The sequence below is a fragment of the Miscanthus floridulus genome, chromosome 5, assembly GCF_019320115.1.
Source record: "Miscanthus floridulus cultivar M001 chromosome 5, ASM1932011v1, whole genome shotgun sequence".
Classification (NCBI taxonomy): Eukaryota; Viridiplantae; Streptophyta; class Magnoliopsida; order Poales; family Poaceae; genus Miscanthus; species Miscanthus floridulus.
In genome coordinates this window covers 3,271,877-3,292,905 of record NC_089584.1, presented here as the reverse complement: position 1 = coordinate 3,292,905, position 21,029 = coordinate 3,271,877, and the positions used below count along the sequence as shown (strand labels likewise).

Here is a 21,029-nt window from a genome sequence, read left to right as displayed (position 1 = left end):
GTTGCTCGTTGCGACATGTGTTGTAGAGTGAAAGCTCTTCACATGAGACCCGTAGGAATGTTGCAACCTTTGTCAGTACCAAATTGGAAATGGGATGATATAAGTATGGATTTTATCACCGGTTTCCCCACCACACCAAAGGGGAATGATTCGATTTAGGTAATTGTAGATCGCCTTACCAAATCAGCTCACTTTTTACCAGTCAAAACAACATTTCGACCACCTCAGTATGCTGAGAAGTACATTGCAGAGATTGTCCGATTACATGGTATACCAAAGACTATCGTGTCTGACCGTGGGTCATAGTTTACCGCTCATTTTTGGGGGCATCTTCATAAAGGTTTGGGTACTAGCTTGATTCGGAGTGTAGCTTACCACCCACAGACAAATGGGCAGACAGAGCGAGTTAATGCTGTTCTAGAAGATATGCTTAGAGCCTGTGTGTTATCATCTAAAGGTTCATGAGAATCATGGTTACCTTTGGCAGAGTTCGCTTACAACAATAGTTACCAAGAGAGTATCAAGATGGCTCCATTTGAAGCATTGTATGGCAGGAAATGTAGGACACCATTGAATTAGGTTGAGCCTGGAGAAAGAAGGTTTTATAGAATTGATTTTGTTGACGAGGCTGAGAAAAAGGTCCGTATTATCCAACAAAACATGAAAGCGGCACAGTCATGCCAGAAGAGTTATGCCGATAAGAGAAGGAGACCGCTTGAGTTTGAGGTAGGTGACTATGTTTATCTGAAGGTTACTCCAATGAAGAAAGTACAATGGTTTGGAGTAAAGAGAAAACTTGCTCCTAGATTTGTAGGACCGTACAAGATCATAGAGAAGAAGGGTCCCATGGCTTATAAGTTACAGTTACCATAAGCGATGGGTTCAATCTTCCTAGTCTTCCATGTATCACAGTTGAAGAAGTGCTTGCATGTTCCGGAAGAGAGAATAAAACCTCAGAGCATTAAGCTCAAATCAGACTTGGAATACTGTGAGCAACCGGTTCGAGTTTTGGATACTAAGGACCGAGTCACTCGAAATAAAGTGGTGAGAACATATAAGATACAGTGGAGTCATCACGATGATGGTGATGCGACGTGGGAAACAGGAGAATATCTGCAAAACGCTTATAAGGATTTTTATAACAAATGGTTCGTAACTCAAAATCTCGGGACGAGATTCTTATAAGTGGGGAGGGATGTAACACCTCGGTGTTAAGCATGCATTAACATTCCATCTCATGAGCATAATCATCATTTCATTATGCATAAGCAGCATCTATGCATTCCATTCTAAAGAAAGGAAGTGTCATTTCATGTGGTACTAAAATTAAATTGAAATTCATCATGTTTGAACTATTTGAAATGCCATGCTCATGTTTGGGTGATATGATTTCTTGGTTTGATCACTAAGATAGCTTATCAATATTTAGGATACAATTTGGAGCAAAGTTTATATTTAAATTTTTGCCAAATTTTACTTTTAAAAATAATTCTTCAAAATTAGGGTTTTGAATTAATGTTGATTTTAAATTTGTAATTCAAAATCTATTTGGAATTTGACTTTGGTCATAAAAGCAAAGCTGTAGAGAATAAATTTTTGAGCAATTTTATTTTTGGGCCAAAGTTTGAAACTACTTTGAAATTGCTCAAAATTTGCATTGAATGAAATAGGAATAGAAAATAATTTAAAAAAATCGCATTTCACCTTAGTGGGCCTCGCGCCTCCCTTTCGGCCCAGTTCGCGAAGCCAGCCCGGCTTGCCCCGCACCTCGCCCGGCCTGCCTCCGCGCCGCGCCTCCCGCTCCCCTGTCCGCGCGCTGTGTCCACGCTCTGACCGCGCCAGAGCGCGCACATCGCGTGGCGGCCATGCGTTGGCGAGCATGCCGCGCGGCACCATCGGCCTGCGCCGTTCCGACCGGCCGCGCTGCTTCATGGCTGTCCGACCGCGCGCACGCCACCCCACTCCACACTCCATCCTGCCTCCCCCTCCTTCATCTCCTTTGCTCTCTCGCTCGGAAAGCAGCAGCCACAGCACCCTCGCTCCGCCACCGCCGTGCTGCCTTGCCGGAGTAGCCGTCCCGGCCACGCCCGACCACCAGAGCTCACTATGTCTTCGCCATGCCTTCGCCCCGGCATCGCGCAGCTTTTGCTCGTCTCCTTTCAACGTGGTAAGGCTCGAGCCGACCGCTATTGCTCACCGGAGCATGGCCGTTCTCACCGGAGCAGCACGGCTCCGTGGACCTCCCCTTTTCGCTCCCTTTCTTCTTCTAATTTCACGCGCGTTAGCACCGCCTTGCCATTGCGAACCTCGTGCGCGTCTCCCCATGCCTTACTATGGCCGAGAAGTGCCTGCACGCGGGCATGCCGCGCCGCCGTGTCACCATGCGTGCCGACGAGCTCACTTCCGAGCTCCTCCTGTGCCCGCTCTTGATGCATCGGGTCCGCCTCGTTGTGGGAAGCCGCTGGTGGTGACCTCACCGCCAGCAAGCTCACCGGTGGCGAAAGCCGGCCGGTCAACGACGGCCCCTGCCTCGGCTCCGGCTAATGCATGGGCCCGGCTTGACCACGGGTCCCGCATGGCAGCCCCACTGGGTGCACTGCACTGGGTGCACCTAGCAGATTAGGGTTCGGTGGAATTTCAGTTTTAAAGAAAAGGATTTCAAAAATTTATTAAAAGCATGTAAAATGTATATCTCGAGTTATATTGCTCCAAAATTGATGAAATAATTGTTGTAGTGTTCCTTGTCACCATATCTAAATGATAAAAATATTGCATGTCATTTTTTAGATACTTTAATGTAGAGCTTTATTTAATTCTTGATATTGCTGATATCTTGTAAAATGTTTAGTAAATCCTATATGTATCAGAAAAATATGATTCCAATTTGGTTGATCTATTCTTGAGATGTACTTTCTGTGAAAAATATGTCATGCATGTTATGTGGAAAAATATGGCTAGGTATGTTATGTGTATTAATTGCTGATTTCTTATAAAATTGCTAGGGCTAAAAATATGAATAATACATGTAGGTGAAACTTTTTGTACAGTGATTGTATGCTATGTAGATCATGGGAAAAATACCAAATATGTTGTTTGACACTTTTCGTAGTACAAAGTATTTTCATGCTCAATTATCCACTATAGCTTGTCGTTTTTGTGTAGGCTATTTTACTTATCCAAATGCCATGAAAATTTTATGGTAGTCTACTTAGAGTAGTACTATGCTACTGTAATTTTCTTAGATTTTTATGAGCACTAGAAATATATGTTGCTATTGTATTCCTAGTTTAAAATGAAATAAAATATTCTTCTTTAATGCATGTTTAGTTAATAATGTTTGCTTTGGTGTATCTTTGAAGCACCTTAACTTGCTATGGTGACTTGGCATGTTAGTACAGTGGTTGTAGTAGTAGTATAGTAGTACATGTTCTTGGATGATGTTGGCTACCTTGTAGAAGGGCTTTACTCCTACTATGTCCAATAAAGTTAAACATGTTCATTGACATTCCATGCATTATGATCATTACATGTCATCTCTTCGATGCACCTATGCATTAGCCCTCATACATTTACATCATACAGGATCACAAGAGGAGTTGCTAGTAGCAGTCCAGGAAGAGCAAATCGGGATAGATCCACAAGAAGTCCAGGCACAGGAGGTGCCAGAGAAAGAGGAGCCAGGAGAGGACTTGCCCGAGTGCGTGGATCATCATCCTAGTTCGTTCGAATGAGGCAAGCCCCGGAGCATTCTAAGTCTCCTACTTTATAAAAGCACTTCTTTCTATATATATGAATTTATATATTGTTGCATTAAGCTATAGGAGTTGACTGAAACCATTGATGCATTTATTACTATCCTTGCCTACCTTATTACCTTTTTACCCTGTTATGTTAGGATCGAATAACTGCTTAGCCTTGCTTAGATCGATAGCGATCGGTGATATCCGATCACTTACATTATAGGTGGTTACTGGAAAAATTTAGCTATGGAAAGAATGATATCCTGGAATTAACCATGTGTGATGGATAATTGGAGACCGGACTGGAAAAGGTTGGAGGCAACCAGACAGGGTTCTGGGGTGCTGTTAGTTTCCATCTGTGTCGATTAAGGACCGATCGTTGCTCATCCCTCTTGTCATGTTGAACGTATGCCTCACATTTAGCTAGCCGAATAAAGTACCTTTCGACCGCGAAGCTAGTGACACTATTTGGGCCGAGATCTACACGGGTGCGCGTATTGGTGCTGATGGGGGTATGACAGGGACGCGAAGAGTGAGCCCAAGGGCAGGTGCGCCCTGATTCCTGGCAGTCGGGCGGTCCCTGGGTACTGCGGCTCTAGATTATCCCGTGGCTACCAGAATAGTGTCCTTGGTGATCTAAGCTACCCTAGCAGGGGAAGTATGGTTTGTGTGAGGAATAAATCACCAGCTGGTTAGGAATCGATTCGAATCGCCATCGCTCCTGGATAGTGAGCACTTGACTCGAGCTATGGCATCGTAGTAATTATTATGGAACAATGATGGTTATCTGGATGGTATAGGATATGCTAAATCTAAATTGGTAACTGGATGTTATTGGTTAATCAAGTGATTGCTATAGTACAGGTGCTTACCTAGATGGATAGGTCATAATAAAGATGATGCAAAGTACTTAAAATGGTTTCTTCATGATAGCTTATGCTTTTCGCAAACAAGTCAGCTAGCCCACTAAAAAAGCCTTGCATAATCCTTGGTGTCGCTTTATTTTGGTTTAAGACGGGTAAGTCTAGCTGGGTACCTTCTCGTACTCAGGGCAGTTGTTCCCATTGTTGTTGCAAATGGTCAAATAGTACTACGACTATTGCATTAACTGCATGTACCCTGGCGATGGGTGACAACTAGGACCAAGGCAATGGTCATTCCGTATCTCTTATCTGATGCTTTTGTTGGAGATGACTACCTACTGGCATTGTATCTGAGCTAAAAGTGTGTGTGTGGCTTTAAAACTATTTGCTTCCGCTATTTCAGATTGAACTTGGTGTGTAATAACTTTATATTCTAAACTCTGATGTATCCTACTGTCATTGCGAACTTTATGTAACGTGTGACGGTACTTGCTAAACTTGTACGATCTTGGTTTGTATGTCGATTGGTTTGAAATCCTTCGTGGTTTCACGGACTACTGGGTTATACGGGCTTAAGTTTGCTAAATTATCTATTTTGGTGGAAGATTTCCTTACTTAATCTTGTATAATTGGTCGGTTCTGTTATAGTGCTAGAGTCCGGTCAACTCCAGGAAGGTTCCAGAGAGGGAGAATCCTGATTGGACACGTCCGGTCAATGCTGACCGGATGCTGGTCAGGTTCCGGTTACTGACCGGACGCTGAACAGTGAAGCGATCGGACTCTGGGCTCCAGCGTCCTGTCAACATCAGTAAGGGTCTAGAGAGCAGTTTTCGTGACCGGATGTGTCCGGTCAGTGCTGACCGGATGCAGATCAGTGTTCGGTCACAACTTAACGGCTCTGTGGCGGGAAGAACTGACTAGAACGTCTAGTCACCTTGACCGGAGCGTTCGATCACCCCATAGAACGCTGACTGCAACCTCCTAACAGTTCGTTTTGAATGAGGGGGTATAAATACTTTCTCTATTCATCCAAGAAAGGTCTCTTGCACATTTGATCAGCTGAGAAATACCCTTGAGAGTGCTTTGGAGAGCAAGAGCCTAGTGAGGTGATTGAGATTTGATAATCCAAGATTAAAGCCTCATTAGTGCAAGGAGAGTAGCAAGTATGCATCCACTCTTCTCATTAGGCTTATTGTGGTCAAGTGAGAGTTCGTGCTTGTTACTCTTGGTGATCGCCATCACCTAGATGGCTTGGTGGTGATCGGGAGTTTGGTGATCATCCGGCGGAGCGTGTGGATGACCCAACTCAAGTTGTGAGCGGTTGCGGGTGATTCACCGTGATGGAGTGTCGAAGAATCAACCTGTAGAGAGCGTTTGATCCTTGCGCGGATCAAGGGGGAGCTACACCCTTGCGTAGGTGCTCCAACGAGGACTAGTGGGGAGTGGCGACTCTCCGATACCTCGGCAAAACATCGCCACGTTCCTTCTCCTCTCTTTACTTTAAGCATTTATATTTGAGCAATTCAATTATTGCCTTTACATTCCTAGAATTGCCATGCTAGAGTAGGATTGGAACTTAGATTGTAAAACTTTTGTGCGGTAGAACATTAGAAACACATTTTTGGCACAAGGGGTGAAGTGAGCTAAGTGTAGGGTTTAATTATTGTAAAGAATTTTAGAATTAGCCCAATTCACCCCCCTCTTGGGTATCTTGATCCTTTCAATTGGTATCAGAGCTTTGTGCTCACATATTTAGGCTTAACCGCCTAAAGAAAGATATCTAACGGAGATGGACCTCCTCCTATCTTTGAGGGAGATAATTTTTCTTATTAGAAAATTCACATGGAGGCTTACTTAGAAGCTCTAGATGTTGGAATTCTTAGAGCCGCCTCTTAAGGCTTCCCAAAACCTAGGGATCCCGCACATCTTTAAGGTGATGAAGTGAATTACAAAAAATGGAATGCAAAGGCTAAAAACACCATCTTTAGAGGCCACTGTAAAGATGTGTTTAACCGTGTGAGGAACCACAAGGACGCCCATGCACTACTGATCGGATATTTGTGCGCTCCATGAGAGAACTAAGAGTGAGCGTGAGGAATGCTATCATCTTATCATGAAAAAGCTGGGACCTCTGCTCTTGGTTCTTCCTCGACCAACGCGGTCAGGGCCAACTGGGAACGACCGACCGGGGACGCCCGCTCGGTGAGGGCCTAGGATTAGGCAGAGCAGATAAGGTAAGGCGCTCAAGTCAACCGCAATACCAAGGACCATACCATGCCATGCCCTGCGCACCTTCAGGACGGTGCCACCAGGCCATGTCAGACGGGCACTATGCAACCTTTCAGGCATGTCAGAGCACAAACAGTATTGTAGGCGTCGATATTTGCCGTACCAGGCGAACACGGTAGAGCCTGCCACATGCGTCTGACATAAACAATACTGTGGGCGCCGACGATCGTCTCGTACCCAACAACATGGGCAACAAGACTAGGTAGCACACGTATCCATTCTTTCTTTCTCTGACTTGTAAGGCCACCCCCTTCAACTATAAAAGGGGATGCGCTCTCTCCTCTCGGGAGGACATTCTCTCTGGCTCTAGAGAACCTGAGCACTCGAACAGCTCAACGGTTCTAGAACCCAACAGCTACACAGAGCATACGCTCCAATACTTAGCGCACGTTAGAGCACCCGTCACTCTCGATCGCTTCAGTTCAGAGTCCGACCGGTCCTTTAACACTCCATTCTCATTCGTACTCGTTTGTAATCCCATAGCAAACTTCAAGTACCTGGGCTCAGAAATGAAGTCACCGATCGACTGAAACTGGACGTAGGGCACGTTGCTTGAACCAGTATAAATCCTGCGTCATTGAGTGTTATGCCATATTCGATCACAACGCACGGCAAAACTACGAATATTTACTTGTTGATCACTTTTGACACCGACACCTTCCTTATTTGAACATATATATACCTTTTATTTTACTAAGTACTTCATTCAAGTGTGCTTACTTTAGTCAACCGCTCAAGCACCAGGGTCGTGAGTTTTTTGCGCAGTTTTTGCCGTGGCTCGATCCGGCCACTACGAAGGGCTTGTGAGATGGGATATTCCTTTATTCCTACCGATGGAGGTTTTGCCTATTCTCGTTCATAGAATTAAAACCGTCTTGGCAATGAGTTCGACGGCGGTGGATCTTGCGGCTTCAACAAAGTTTGGTGCCTCTTATCGGCGGTTGAAAGGGACATGGCTTCGATTCGGTTCCTGCTTTTTGGCAGCATCAGTCGAAGTGATGTTGAAGTCTTGAAGATGACTAGTACGAGGCGTAGGTGAAACACTACTCACAAGACAGTTCCAGTTCAATACATAACAGGACAAACAGCAAAATTATTTGTACAACAGGCACATAGGACATGCTGGGTAGCTTGTGACCCGATGCACTATTCTGTCTCCTCTCTCGACACTAGGGACCACATTGGTGGTCGCCGGAGAAATGCCATCTCTCGCCGTCAGCCAAGCTCGTCTCGCTGTAGTCTGCCAGGGCCCATCTCTGTACTCGGCGATACTGAAAGGCCATCTGCTGTCGCCATCGGCGACATGGAATGCTGCCCTGTGCCGAGAGAGCGCCTGCACGGCTGGGAACACCTCGCCGGTGAAGTAGCTCCGGTGGACTCTCTGCGCAGCGCCTTTGCCAGAGCGCGCGCCAAGCAGGTCTAGGTCGTCGGCATGCACCCGGTGTCGTCGTGTGTGGCTGGTCCGGTGGCCACCGAGCGCCTGGAACGTGGTGAAGCAGCGGCCACATGTACGACGGCACTGGAACACATTATCCCGCTGCTTCAGGCACCGCTGCGGCTGCTTGCTCTTAGTCGACGTCGAAGTGGACAGCGAGAGGAGGAGCTGCATGAAGCTGCTCCTGCTCGTCGCCCCTCTTGCAGTAGCCACGTCCATGGCTTCTTCGCGTATGTACCTACTGCACATTGACGACACTTAATGGTTGTTAAACCTTGATAATCAACGTGTGCGCAGAGACATGCTGCCATCAAATCAAATGTTGTAATGTCAAAACTAGACTTCCGCATCAGGGATGCTGTACTGTACCTCGTGCCAGCCTCAGGATCTCCCGTCGGCGTCGTCAAGTAGCGTAGCCGGTAGAGGGATGTGACACTGTCGGCAATTGCGCCACCGACCTGCTTCCCCTCGAGACACAGCTCCGCATAGTTCTCATAGAAAGTGGTGACTATTTTGTGCTTCGCGAGCTGACGAACGCTTATGAGATTCTCCTGAAGTCCAGGAACGAGGTACACATCTTGGATTTTGATGTACTGTGTATGTATGTCGCCAATCTTATGGACGAGCAGCCGGACGCCATCTGCTGCTCTGACGGCTGTTCCGGCAGGTGGATCCCGAAGGTTACAAAGAATTCTAGCATCGCCCACAGCATGGTGGGTGGCGCCTGAATCCAACCAGAGAACCAGCACCAGGGAAGCCAGTGGTTGTTGTTCGGACAGCACAAAAATTTTGGAGTCACCCCGTTCTTCAATGGAACCACTGGAGTTTAGAGGCCTTCCTCCGTCCACACTGGCCATGGAAAAAAAAAAACTAGACTTAATAATCAGTAGAAATGTTGTCAAGTCTCGATTCAAACAAGTTCCTTTTTACAACACTGTTACAATTGTAGCAAGAGTTGAAGACGAGCTGTGAATTTGAGTATTTGACTAGTTATCAGCTAGTTCTACAAAATGCACTGGCAGATCAGTTTAGGCATGCCAGCATGCTTTTTTTTTTTTCTGTCAGCTGTTGCACTCGGAGTACAATAAAACATGCACCAAACAGAGAGTTGTGGATCTTTAGTAACTTTATTGTAAAAGGTCAAAATTTCAGGAGAGGTGCAGTAGGCGCTGGGACCTTGAGGCGACTTCCAAATGACGCTTTACTTTTCTAATTTTGATATTAATTAGTTCGCTGTAATCCTCCTTCTTGGAGTCATAACAGAATCTAATTGCTAAATATTGGTTTTAACTAAAATAACTGCACAGAATAGCAGGGTACATCATAAATAATGACTATTTGGCTATTTGGCACCAACTACTAAGTTCAGCCAATTCCAAAGATGGTCGCATACAAAGTGTTTTTCATTATTCATCATTGCTTTTGGAGTTCAAATTTGCATGATCATGCCTACAGATAACAGAAAGTGTAAAAACTGAATCCATAACAAGAGCAGTCTTATTCTTATACAAGAAAGGAAGTATTTGTACCTAAGATGGATGTCAAGTGAAAAATCTTCTGAAAAAGTAAGATACTTTAATTAACATACTTGAAATCGGGCGGGTTGGACGGCCAATCGGGCAGGAACTTGTGGAGGGGATGGCGGGGCAGCCAGAGGTAGTCGCGCCAGTTGAGCAACGTCTCCTTGCGCAAGTTGAAGCTCGTGGACAGCCGTATCTTCCTGGCCGGGTCGTCGGAGTACAGCTTGGCCTTCTCCTCCGGCGGCAACCGGAAGAAGTCGCCCCCCACGGCCATCACCGACGCAATCAAGTCGGCATGTATCCCATGGTTGAGGACCTGGAAGAAGCCGTGCGAGCGGCAGGCGTCGCCGATGGCGGCGACAACCGCGGCGCGGTCGGGGCTCCCTAGGTCGACGGCAGGGATGCGCGCGCCGGTGACGACCTCGGCGAGGCGAGGGCGCTGCGCCTCCGGCCGGATGTAGTTCTCCGGCAGGGTGTCGTCTGGTTCAAACCTCTGGAACATGTGCATCCCCGGCAGCGACCGCGACTGGTCCCCCTCATCTTCCAATCCATCCTTGCTTGTCATGGTCCTGAAACGGATATAAACGGTGGTGAAGGCTGATCAGGAAGACGTTATCGAGTCCCCTTTCCCGAGAGATGCTGCTATCAACAACAATATTTCCGCTAGTTTCTTTTCTAGACGAAGAAAAGATGATCTGGGTAAAAACGAACCTGTACTTGCGGAGCTCAACGATGGCGCGACGCTTGAGCGGAGGGTCCGCCGCCGCGAGGGTGAGCCCGGAGACGGCGGCGCTCTAGGGTTCGCTCCTCTTCTTGCTCTTGTCCCCTTCTTCCAATTTTCCACCGAAGAAAGGTGCAAGCAGAGCAGAGCAGAAAAGAGAAGAGCAGGTACTCCCTCCGTAAGTATAAGGTTTGGGTCGGACGCGATGCACGCCGCGAGATCTGAGTCCCATGTGAACCGGATCCGAGGTAAAAATGCTGCGCCATGTACGACATCACCCGCACGCAGTATTGGGTAGGGATCAGAACGGTCGGGAACGGTCGGGAAAATATCTTAACCATTCTCGCTCATGTATTTTTTTTGCCGGGAATGGGAAACGGGAACGGAAAGGCTGGACGGGAAAACGAATCCGGTATTACGGGATATCGGGAATGGAATATTTCGAACGGGAACGTGTCGATTACGATCGGAAAGCGGTAACACAAAACGGAAACATCGATATATGTAACCACTTGAAACAGTGAGCTCGATGCAACAATAGCAACCATGCATAATCCATATGCAAACAATAGCAAACAGTGAGCTCGTCAGAATATTTATGCAAAGAAAACTACAGAACTACCAAAAAAAGAAAATGGAAAAGAAAAATGAACAAAGGACCCTGCTCCTGTGCTCCATGCGTGAATTCCTGGGCCAAGCAACGATGGGCAGCCTGCATGACTCGTCAGCTCACTCTTCCCGACGGTATCACTGGGCCAAGCATGGAACGATGGAACGTTGGGCCGTTTGCAGGCCTTAAAAACGGGAATTTCCCGCGGGAATTTTCCTGAGCAAATATGGGATCCGCTAATTCGATCGGGAAATCACTCTAACCGATTTCGATTCCGGATTCGCCGAATTTTTCCGGATTTCTTCCCGAACCGTTTTATCCCGAGAAAATGATATCCGGTCGGGAATTTCGGTATTCGGTGTCGGTCGGTACGGGAATTTCCCGTTCCCGCTTTCATCCCTGGTATTGGGGACTTTTTGCTGACATGACCAGTGACCAGCAACTCTGTGTCTGTCACTCTCGTCCCGGATGATAACCGTAACCAAAGAATGAAAATATAAATCATAAATAACTTTTAAGCCATATAAAAAGATTTATCTTGAAAAATATTTTTATTAAAATATACATATATTATTTTTAAAAAAAATGTTTTTAAAAAACAAGAGTCAAAGTAATATTTTGAAGATTGTATCGCTATTAAAACGATTTTTTTTTAAGTACCGAGGGAGTATGTCATACACTCATACTGTATGTGAAGAGAAAGAGAAGGTCAATAGTCAAACTCGGTGTGGCCCCGCAGAGCAACACACGCAGGTGGTATAGTTACTGGAATGCCCCCGCTCAAGCATCGAACAAGAGAGAGAACAGGAGACTCGAATGCCGCCGTCGTCTTCGCCGGTGGTGCGTCTTCGACTCGACCCCCTCACCTGTGACCTCATGCCGCAGCCCTCCACAGCGCCGTCGCCGGTCGTCGATGCCCCTCCCTCCAGGTACTCCCCGGCGCACGACCCCTCATCCCCTTTCTCCCGTTTTCCCCCGATTCCTTCCTAAATCCAGGCATCAGTCTGAGAAAACTGACTCGATTGCATCCCCTGCATCTCCATCGACGAAGCGGGGTCGACGCGAGGTCTTCGCCGCCCGAGGTCATCCTCGACTCTGGCGCCGCCATGCACGCCACGGGCTGCGCGGAGCTGCTCTCCAGGCCGACGACGAGGCCCGCGCCGGAAGGAAGCGGGTCGTTCCGCACGCGCGGCGGCGAGGTCCTGGACGCCGTCGCCGTCGGGTCCGTGGCCACGCCGCGGTTCTTCGTGCATCAGGTCTACCAGGTCCCCGGGCTGGGGCGGGGGGAGCGCGCCGTCGTCATCGTGTCCGTGCGCCAGCTCACGCGGCTGGGCCTCGCCGTCACCTTCGGCTGCGAGGCCTGTGACGTCAGGAACCGGGGCACCGGCGCCCTCGTCGGGGAGGGCCGCCTGCGGGAGGAGGACGGCTTCTACTACCTTGATTACCTCAGGGTCCCTCACCCTCAAAGCTAGCTGAGGCTTTTTTGCCTCGCCTCCATGGTCATTGCTGTCTGGCATCACGGGAAGGTACAAGTACAAACAACAGCGACCATCAGTCCTCGATCAACAAAGCCTAGTCACAAGTCGATACCCATTCTCGCTCATCGGAGGGGGAGAAAACAGACAAGAAGAGAAAAATTTAGAGAAGTTGCTTGGCTATGCATTCTGTAGAATCGGTGATGTTATATTTGTTTCTTGTCCTACTTCCTTCCCGATTTGTTCACCCCTTGCAAATACGCACGCTTGTATCGGTGTTGATTACTTTAGGATATGTCTAGTACAGGTTAGATTCTCATGCTTGAGAGTTTGATTTCTTCCTCTAGACTAGATGAATGTCAAACCCTTTAGCTAACAGTACCCGAATTCTGAACTGAACTTCTCCACTGTACAAGTCATGACCTTTTAGGTCCAGTTCAGTAGTTCACAAGTTGAGTCTGCTTTACCTACTCGGCTCTTGTATAATGTTAATATCATTCTCTATCTGTACTTAATATTGTTTCCTTGAAGTCGAGAAGTCAATATTTCAGATGGGTTGTTTCTTAGGGCTATCTGTTATGAACTCAGATGATCAGTGTCGCATTGCTGTTATGAACTCAGATGATCAGTGTCACATTGGGATTTGGGATTGGTATTTCATTCCAATTTCCCAATTTAGGTATCTTGCCATCGACCCTGCACCTGTGTAATCTTTAGGATTATGATTTATGGGACCAGACCATTGGAATACTTCACGAATGATTAATATGTTGCAGCATATTTTGAAGTTCAAACTAAATTTCTGTATTACTTAAAAGTCATGTTATTTTCATTTTCTTTTTTTCTTCTTCTTGCTGATTAATTCATGAGTTTTATATGTTGTTTTCAAGTTGGCATCTTATATATTCAGCTCTGCTCTGAATGTACTATAATTCACTTGATACTTCTTTGCTCGTATGTTGTGGAACCTGGATATCATTTGTCATTTTAGGCCCTGTTTAACGTTTACAATGATAATTATTCTCTTGGTTATATGACCCAAAGTTTTATTTCTTCTTTGCAAGGAACATTACCTAAAGTTCATTATACTTGATTTATTCCCGACATGTTCAGTTTTTCAACATGTTTACGCCTCTGTTCAATTTTATTTGGTTTTATTGCTGGGCAAACTCATGTAGTTAGCCTAGTCACGCACTACCAGTTATGTGCTTATTATTTATGATTTGAATCTTATGTATTATCACGCAAAAAAAACAACTTTATCAAAAGGGACGTATACAACTTACAAACAAATCTTCTTTTTCGACGATTTGTGGCAAATTCAGTAATTCAGAAAGAGTGCCGGAAGCAACAACTAGTCTCATGTACGATACGGAGTACCGAGGCTTGCCTGAAGATTTGCATTTTGAAGCTTCAGGCTTGTGGTCCAGGAAGGCATGCACCAGCTTTCTGGAACAACTCAATTCGAGCCATAGCTCCTCGAGGAGGTGCCGATGAGCCATCCTGCTTGGCCGCTCTGTCTCTGAAATTGCAATTACCATTTCCATCAGGGTGTATTGCCATTGCATCTCCCCAAGCCTGTCCATGATCACTACTGTAAGAATGCAGGGCTTGTCTGCTCAAAGAAAGGGCGGCTGCATTTTTTTTATTTATAATATCAGGATGAAATGTGTCGGGTTCGTAAACCCGGGGTCCCTCAGGGACCGGATTCCGCGCCAGGGCTCGGCCCAGGAAAAACAGCATGTAGCCCTTGGGCCGGCCCAAGAGCAAAAAACAACGGGCCGGGAGGACAGTCCGGTCGCCGACTGGGAGGTCTACCCGAAAGAACAAACGCCCACTCGTCAACTTCTTCGGCCCACCTCTCTGACCGGAGCGCTCGCTTCGGGCACCGGCCGCCTCCAGGCGGTCCCCCCGATCGGAAGGCCTGGCCCAAAACACCGCTTCCTACTCCGACCCCGCGACTCCGACCGGGGACCTGTAGGAAGCATGCGTAACGCTCAGGACCGACTGGGGCCATCCGACCGGGGACGCCCGCTCGGAAGGGACCAGGGGCAGACGGAGAAGGCAGCGCACAAAGTCAAAACCACGGTATCGGGACCATACCCTGCACGCCTGCGGGAACAGTACTCCTCAACCGCCCTGACACAAACAGTATTGTAGGCACCGACACTGGCACCTACAGTATTGTAGGCGCCATTGGACTCCCATACGGCAAAGAGTCTCCCCCATGCCTCTGGACATCGATAGTGGGCGCCAGGGTTCACCATACCTGGTACGCAGGGTAGGGCTCCTCACGTAACAATAGTATTTTGCAGGTACCGACATCCACCCTTCCTGAAGAAGCCAACGCAACCCCCATGTGCACCTGACATTTACAGTGACATCAATAGTATTGTGGGCGCCTACCATCATCGCTACCCTCGTCGGCGTGGGCAACAAGGCTTAGAAACATCCATACTCTCCCTCTCACCTGTAAGCCATCCCCTTTATCTATAAAGGGGATGCGCTCCCTCCAACGGAAGAGGACGATTCTTCTTCAAGCTTAGATTCACTAGATCGATAACTCACAACTCTTCAAGCACACGCTTGAAGACCTAGCTCATAGCGGAGTTCCGGTCACTCTCGGCCCTTCCGGTCGGACCCGATCGGGCCTCTTGTACACCCCTCATTTCTCCTTCTTGTTTGTAACCCCACTTACAGACTTCGAGCACCTGGGCTCAGGAATAAAGTCACCGACCGACCCAGACTGGACGTAGGGCATGTTGCCTGAACCAGTATATATCCTTTGTCATTGAGTGCTAGGCCACCTCCGATCACAACGTACAGCAAAACTACAATATTCACTAGTTGGTCACTTTCTGTACCGACAGTTGGCGCCGTCCGTGGGGAAGACGCTGTACGTTCAACACTTTTTGGTCATCGGATGGCCCATTTTTCCGCCACCCCCACCGCGGGGGGCTCGGGCGACGCGATTCGCCTCGGCTCACTGGAGTATCCCGCACTCTCGCCTGCGGGCATGCGGGTTCCACTCGTTTTTGAGCCATCCCAGGCCTTCCTCTTCGGAAGCCTGGACTTCGTCGCCGACCAGCTCGGCGTACTCCACCTTCCGCGAGGAGACTCACGACCCGGCACCGTCGAAGAGACGTTCTCCATCGACTCCGGGACGCGCGACCTCAACGGCGCGGCATCTGCGCTTCATTCCGAGCAAAACTCTCTGCTCAAACCCCACCGTAAGTAATACGCGTACCTTTATCGCCCTTTATTTACTACCTCCCACCGATCATCCGGAGGGACTACACCACCCATGCTACGAACACTGTACGTTCGGTTCCCCTATGGCCTCGCGTCCTCCGCAGACGCTTATGCTCGGGGGCTTCAAAGAACGCTGGTACCATCCCCCCACGTCCGAATTCGTAGGAATGGCAGGCTCCGCTCCTGCCGTTTCCCACAAACTCCCGAATAACGGGGGCGAGAGCGATTGTTCCAGCATCGGTGGAGGTGGCGTTCCACCACCATCCGTCCCGGGAATTGCGCTAATGGTCGGATGGTCCAGCACAACCGCCGGTGGTGGCCGAGTCCGCGCAAACTCACACCCCTCCGGACACCGCGTGCAGAGGCCCTCACGTCTGCACAAGCACACGCCGAGTAACTACGACAAACGATAGCAGAACCCGCCACCTGCGCTGGCACGACCGGTGTGGCACGTGCGCCCCATGCGCATGGCCGGCGAGCAGCGCCCAGGGCCGCGCCTCGTCAGGTCCGACGCGACATTGTGAACGAGGGGAACGATGTCCCACAATTCGCCCCGGGCCGGCTAGAATATCGCTGCTGCAGCAATGCTTCTCCGCGGTGTTCCCGAGCCCGTCGACCCCTAGGAGCGGGCAGTCTACCGAAACCTCCGGGTTCTAGTAGAGGGCCGCCGACCGTCCAACAGGCGGAAAGCTCCGCATCGCGACTCCGACCAGCGCCCCTCTCTCCCCACCGGGTGGGACGGGGACGCACCAGCCGGATCACTCCGTTCGCTCGCCACTGCAGCCGATAGGCTCGGCTAGGGGTACGGCAGCCGCGCCACGGTCCGACCGCGGCACCTGCTCCACACTGACCGCTGGGACGCGAGCGGCCCGATCCGCGCCAAGACGCTCGTAGCGTCATCAACGACCGGCATCAGGCCCGACACGGCGACGACGTCCGCCGTATGGCAGCAGGCAACACGGATCCCGGCCGAACCATCGAGGGAAGCGGTGAAACGCGCCCGGAGAATAGATCTGACCAGTACAACTTGTGCAGTCCAAACTACTCTTCTAGCCAAGATTCCAGTAGTGTGTGAGTTTCCGAACATGTTTTCATATGAGTTACCCGGTCTTCCACCGGACAGAGATGTTGAGTTTGCCATTGAGTTAATCCCTGGAACACCACCGATCTCAAGAAGACCTTATCAGATGCCTCCAAATGAATTATCCGAGTTGAAGAAACAACTCCAAGATCTGTTGACTAAGGGTTTAATTCGTCCAAGTTTATCGGAATGGGGATGTCCCACACTATTTGTAAAGAAGAAGAAGGATAACTCCTTATGGATGTGCGTGGACTACCAGCCACTGAATGCGGTGACAATTAAAAACAAGTATCCTCTACCTTGGATTGATATCTTGTTTGATCAATTGTCCAAAGCCAAGGTGTTCTCCAAAATAGATTTGAGATTAGGGTACCATCATATCAATATTAGGCCACAAGATATACCCAAAACCGCATTCTCCACCAGATATGGTTTGTACGAGTATCTTGTCATGTCCTTTGGTCTGACAAATGCTCCTGCATACTTTATGTATCTGATGAATTCGGTCTTTATGTCAGAGTTGGATAAGTTCATGATTGTGTTCATTGATGACATTCTAGTATACTCAGAGAACGAACAAGATCATGAAGAGCATCTAAGAATTGTCTTGACTAGACTCAGAGATCACCAGCTGTATGCTAAGTTTAGTAAATGTGAGTTCTAGCTGAAGATAGTTCCTTTTCTAGGTCATGTGTTATCTGAGAATGGAATCTCAGTGGATCCTAGTAAGGTACAAGTGGTTATGGATTGGAAGGCACCAAGCACAGTTCATGAGGTTCGGAGTTTTCTTGGATTAGCCTGGTTACTATCGTCGTTTTATACCAAACTTCTCGAAGATTGCCAAGCCAATGACAAGTTTGCTACAAAAGGATCATAAGTTCGTTTGGACAGAGGAGTGTGACGCAGCTTTCTGCACCTTGTGGAATTTGCTAACCACTGCTCCTGTTCTGGCGCAACCGGATATAGAGAAGCCATTTGATGTGTTTTGTGATGCATCAAAGAATGGTTTAGGATGTGTTCTGATGCAAGATGGAAGGGTCATTGCTTATGCCTCACGTTAGTTGAGGAAGCATGAGGTTAACTATCCTACGCACAATTTAGAGCTTACGGCCGTTGTGCATGCTCTAAAGATTTGGAGACACTACTTGCTTGGGAATGTGTGCAATATCTTTACAGATCATAAGAGTCTCAAGTACATATTTACTCAGTCTGAGTTGAATATGCGACAAAGAAGATGGTTAGAGCTAATAAAGGATTATAATCTGAATGTGCACTATCATCCGGGAAAGGCAAATGTAGTGGCAGATGCCTTAAGTAGGAAGTCACATTCTCTTGTTGTGCAACCATTGTTTGAAGATGGGTTCAATTTGTTGCATCCTGCTCTGTTGCATAATATCTAGGTTAGTTGTACCTTGGAAAGCAAGATCATTGAGGGTAAGAAAACAGATAAGGGAATATTCCATATCAAGGAGAGAATGAAGAAAGAACCGTCCAAGCACTTTAGAGTGGATGAACAAGGAGTGTTATGGTTTAAGGACCGTTTGGTTGTACCTAAAGATCGAGAGCTCAAGAACAAATTGATGGATGAAGCTCATCACTCTAAGCTTTCTATCCATCCTAGAAGTAACAAAATGTACCAAGAATTGAGACCTCATTATTGGTGGACGAAGATGAAGAAGGAGATTGTAGCATATGTTGCTCGTTGCGACATGTGTTGTAGAGTGAAAGCTCTTCACATGAGACCCGTAGGAATGTTGCAACCTTTGTCAGTACCAAATTGGAAATGGGATGATATAAGTATGGATTTTATCACCGGTTTCCCCACCACACCAAAGGGGAATGATTCGATTTAGGTAATTGTAGATCGCCTTACCAAATCAGCTCACTTTTTACCAGTCAAAACAACATTTCGACCACCTCAGTATGCTGAGAAGTACATTGCAGAGATTGTCCGATTACATGGTATACCAAAGACTATCGTGTCTGACCGTGGGTCATAGTTTACCGCTCATTTTTGGGGGCATCTTCATAAAGGTTTGGGTACTAGCTTGATTCGGAGTGTAGCTTACCACCCACAGACAAATGGGCAGACAGAGCGAGTTAATGCTGTTCTAGAAGATATGCTTAGAGCCTGTGTGTTATCATCTAAAGGTTCATGAGAATCATGGTTACCTTTGGCAGAGTTCGCTTACAACAATAGTTACCAAGAGAGTATCAAGATGGCTCCATTTGAAGCATTGTATGGCAGGAAATGTAGGACACCATTGAATTAGGTTGAGCCTGGAGAAAGAAGGTTTTATAGAATTGATTTTGTTGACGAGGCTGAGAAAAAGGTCCGTATTATCCAACAAAACATGAAAGCGGCACAGTCATGCCAGAAGAGTTATGCCGATAAGAGAAGGAGACCGCTTGAGTTTGAGGTAGGTGACTATGTTTATCTGAAGGTTACTCCAATGAAGAAAGTACAATGGTTTGGAGTAAAGAGAAAACTTGCTCCTAGATTTGTAGGACCGTACAAGATCATAGAGAAGAAGGGTCCCATGGCTTATAAGTTACAGTTACCATAAGCGATGGGTTCAATCTTCCTAGTCTTCCATGTATCACAGTTGAAGAAGTGCTTGCATGTTCCGGAAGAGAGAATAAAACCTCAGAGCATTAAGCTCAAATCAGACTTGGAATACTGTGAGCAACCGGTTCGAGTTTTGGATACTAAGGACCGAGTCACTCGAAATAAAGTGGTGAGAACATATAAGATACAGTGGAGTCATCACGATGATGGTGATGCGACGTGGGAAACAGGAGAATATCTGCAAAACGCTTATAAGGATTTTTATAACAAATGGTTCGTAACTCAAAATCTCGGGACGAGATTCTTATAAGTGGGGAGGGATGTAACACCTCGGTGTTAAGCATGCATTAACATTCCATCTCATGAGCATAATCATCATTTCATTATGCATAAGCAGCATCTATGCATTCCATTCTAAAGAAAGGAAGTGTCATTTCATGTGGTACTAAAATTAAATTGAAATTCATCATGTTTGAACTATTTGAAATGCCATGCTCATGTTTGGGTGATATGATTTCTTGGTTTGATCACTAAGATAGCTTATCAATATTTAGGATACAATTTGGAGCAAAGTTTATATTTAAATTTTTGCCAAATTTTGCTTTTAAAAATAATTCTTCAAAATTAGGGTTTTGAATTAATGTTGATTTTAAATTTGTAATTCAAAATCTATTTGGAATTTGACTTTGGTCATAAAAGCAAAGCTGTAGAGAATAAATTTTTGAGCAATTTTATTTTTGGGCCAAAGTTTGAAACTGCTTTGAAATTGCTCAAAATTTGCATTGAATGAAATAGGAATAGAAAATAATTTAAAAAAATCGCATTTCACCTTAGTGGGCCTCGCGCCTCCCTTTCGGCCCAGTTCGCGAAGCCAGCCCGGCTTGCCCCGCACCTCGCCCGGCCTGCCTCCGCGCCGCGCCTCCCGCTCCCCTGTCCGCGCGCTGTGTCCACGCTCTGACCGCGCCAGAGCGCGCACATCGCGTGGCGGCCATGCGTTGGCGAGCATGCCGCGCGGCACCATCGGCCTGCGCCGTTCCGACCGGCCGCGCTGCTTCATGGCTGTCCGACCGCGCGCACGCCACCCCACTCCACACTCCATCCTGCCTCCCCCTCCTTCATCTCCTTTGCTCTCTCGCTCGGAAAGCAGCAGCCACAGCACCCTCGCTCCGCCACCGCCGTGCTGCCTTGCCGGAGTAGCCGTCCCGGCCACGCCCGACCACCAGAGCTCACTATGTCTTCGCCATGCCTTCGCCCCGGCATCGCGCAGCTTTTGCTCGTCTCCTTTCAACGTGGTAAGGCTCGAGCCGACCGCTATTGCTCACCGGAGCATGGCCGTTCTCACCGGAGCAGCACGGCTCCGTGGACCTCCCCTTTTCGCTCCCTTTCTTCTTCTAATTTCACGCGCGTTAGCACCGCCTTGCCATTGCGAACCTCGTGCGCGTCTCCCCATGCCTTACTATGGCCGAGAAGTGCC

The 21,029-nt window shown here is 47.7% G+C and overlaps 2 protein-coding genes across 3 annotated transcripts; one reads left to right on the top strand and one right to left on the bottom strand.

Moving 5' to 3' along the window:
• Positions 1-7,888: 7,888 nt before the first annotated feature.
• LOC136451354 (uncharacterized) lies at positions 7,889-10,764 on the bottom strand. Of its 2 annotated transcripts, none has more exons than XM_066452063.1 (4): positions 10,559-10,764; positions 9,916-10,416; positions 8,697-9,176; positions 7,889-8,568 (listed from the first exon to the last, which is right to left on the bottom strand). In XM_066452063.1, exons 2-4 carry the CDS (start codon positions 10,410-10,412, stop codon positions 7,986-7,988), a joined length of 1,560 nt encoding a protein of 519 aa, XP_066308160.1. In that variant the 5' UTR covers positions 10,413-10,416; positions 10,559-10,764; the 3' UTR covers positions 7,889-7,985. The 2 variants fall into 2 exon arrangements, with proteins under 2 accessions (XP_066308160.1, XP_066308161.1); XM_066452064.1 differs by having other exon boundaries at positions 7,889-8,565.
• A 1,165-nt stretch (positions 10,765-11,929) lies between these two features.
• Positions 11,930-13,335, top strand: LOC136451353 (uncharacterized). The gene is made up of 2 exons (XM_066452062.1): positions 11,930-12,107; positions 12,230-13,335. Exons 1-2 carry the CDS (start codon positions 11,995-11,997, stop codon positions 12,648-12,650), a joined length of 534 nt encoding a protein of 177 aa, XP_066308159.1. The 5' UTR covers positions 11,930-11,994; the 3' UTR covers positions 12,651-13,335.
• Positions 13,336-21,029: the final 7,694 nt, after the last annotated feature.

Excerpts from the sequence above, each read along its gene's own strand:
- LOC136451354 (XM_066452063.1), bottom strand. The coding sequence starts at position 10,412 with ATGACAAGCAAGGATGGATTGGAAGATGAGGGGGACCAGTCGCGGTCG. Across the intron at positions 9,177-9,915 it reads TCCAACCCGCCCGATTTCAA|TGTGGACGGAGGAAGGCCTC; the intron begins GTATGTTAATTA and ends TTCCATGGCCAG. Across the intron at positions 8,569-8,696 it reads GATCCTGAGGCTGGCACGAG|TAGGTACATACGCGAAGAAG; the intron begins GTACAGTACAGC and ends GTCAATGTGCAG.
- LOC136451353 (XM_066452062.1), top strand. The coding sequence starts at position 11,995 with ATGCCGCCGTCGTCTTCGCCGGTGGTGCGTCTTCGACTCGACCCCCTC. Across the intron at positions 12,108-12,229 it reads GTCGATGCCCCTCCCTCCAG|CGGGGTCGACGCGAGGTCTT; the intron begins GTACTCCCCGGC and ends CCATCGACGAAG.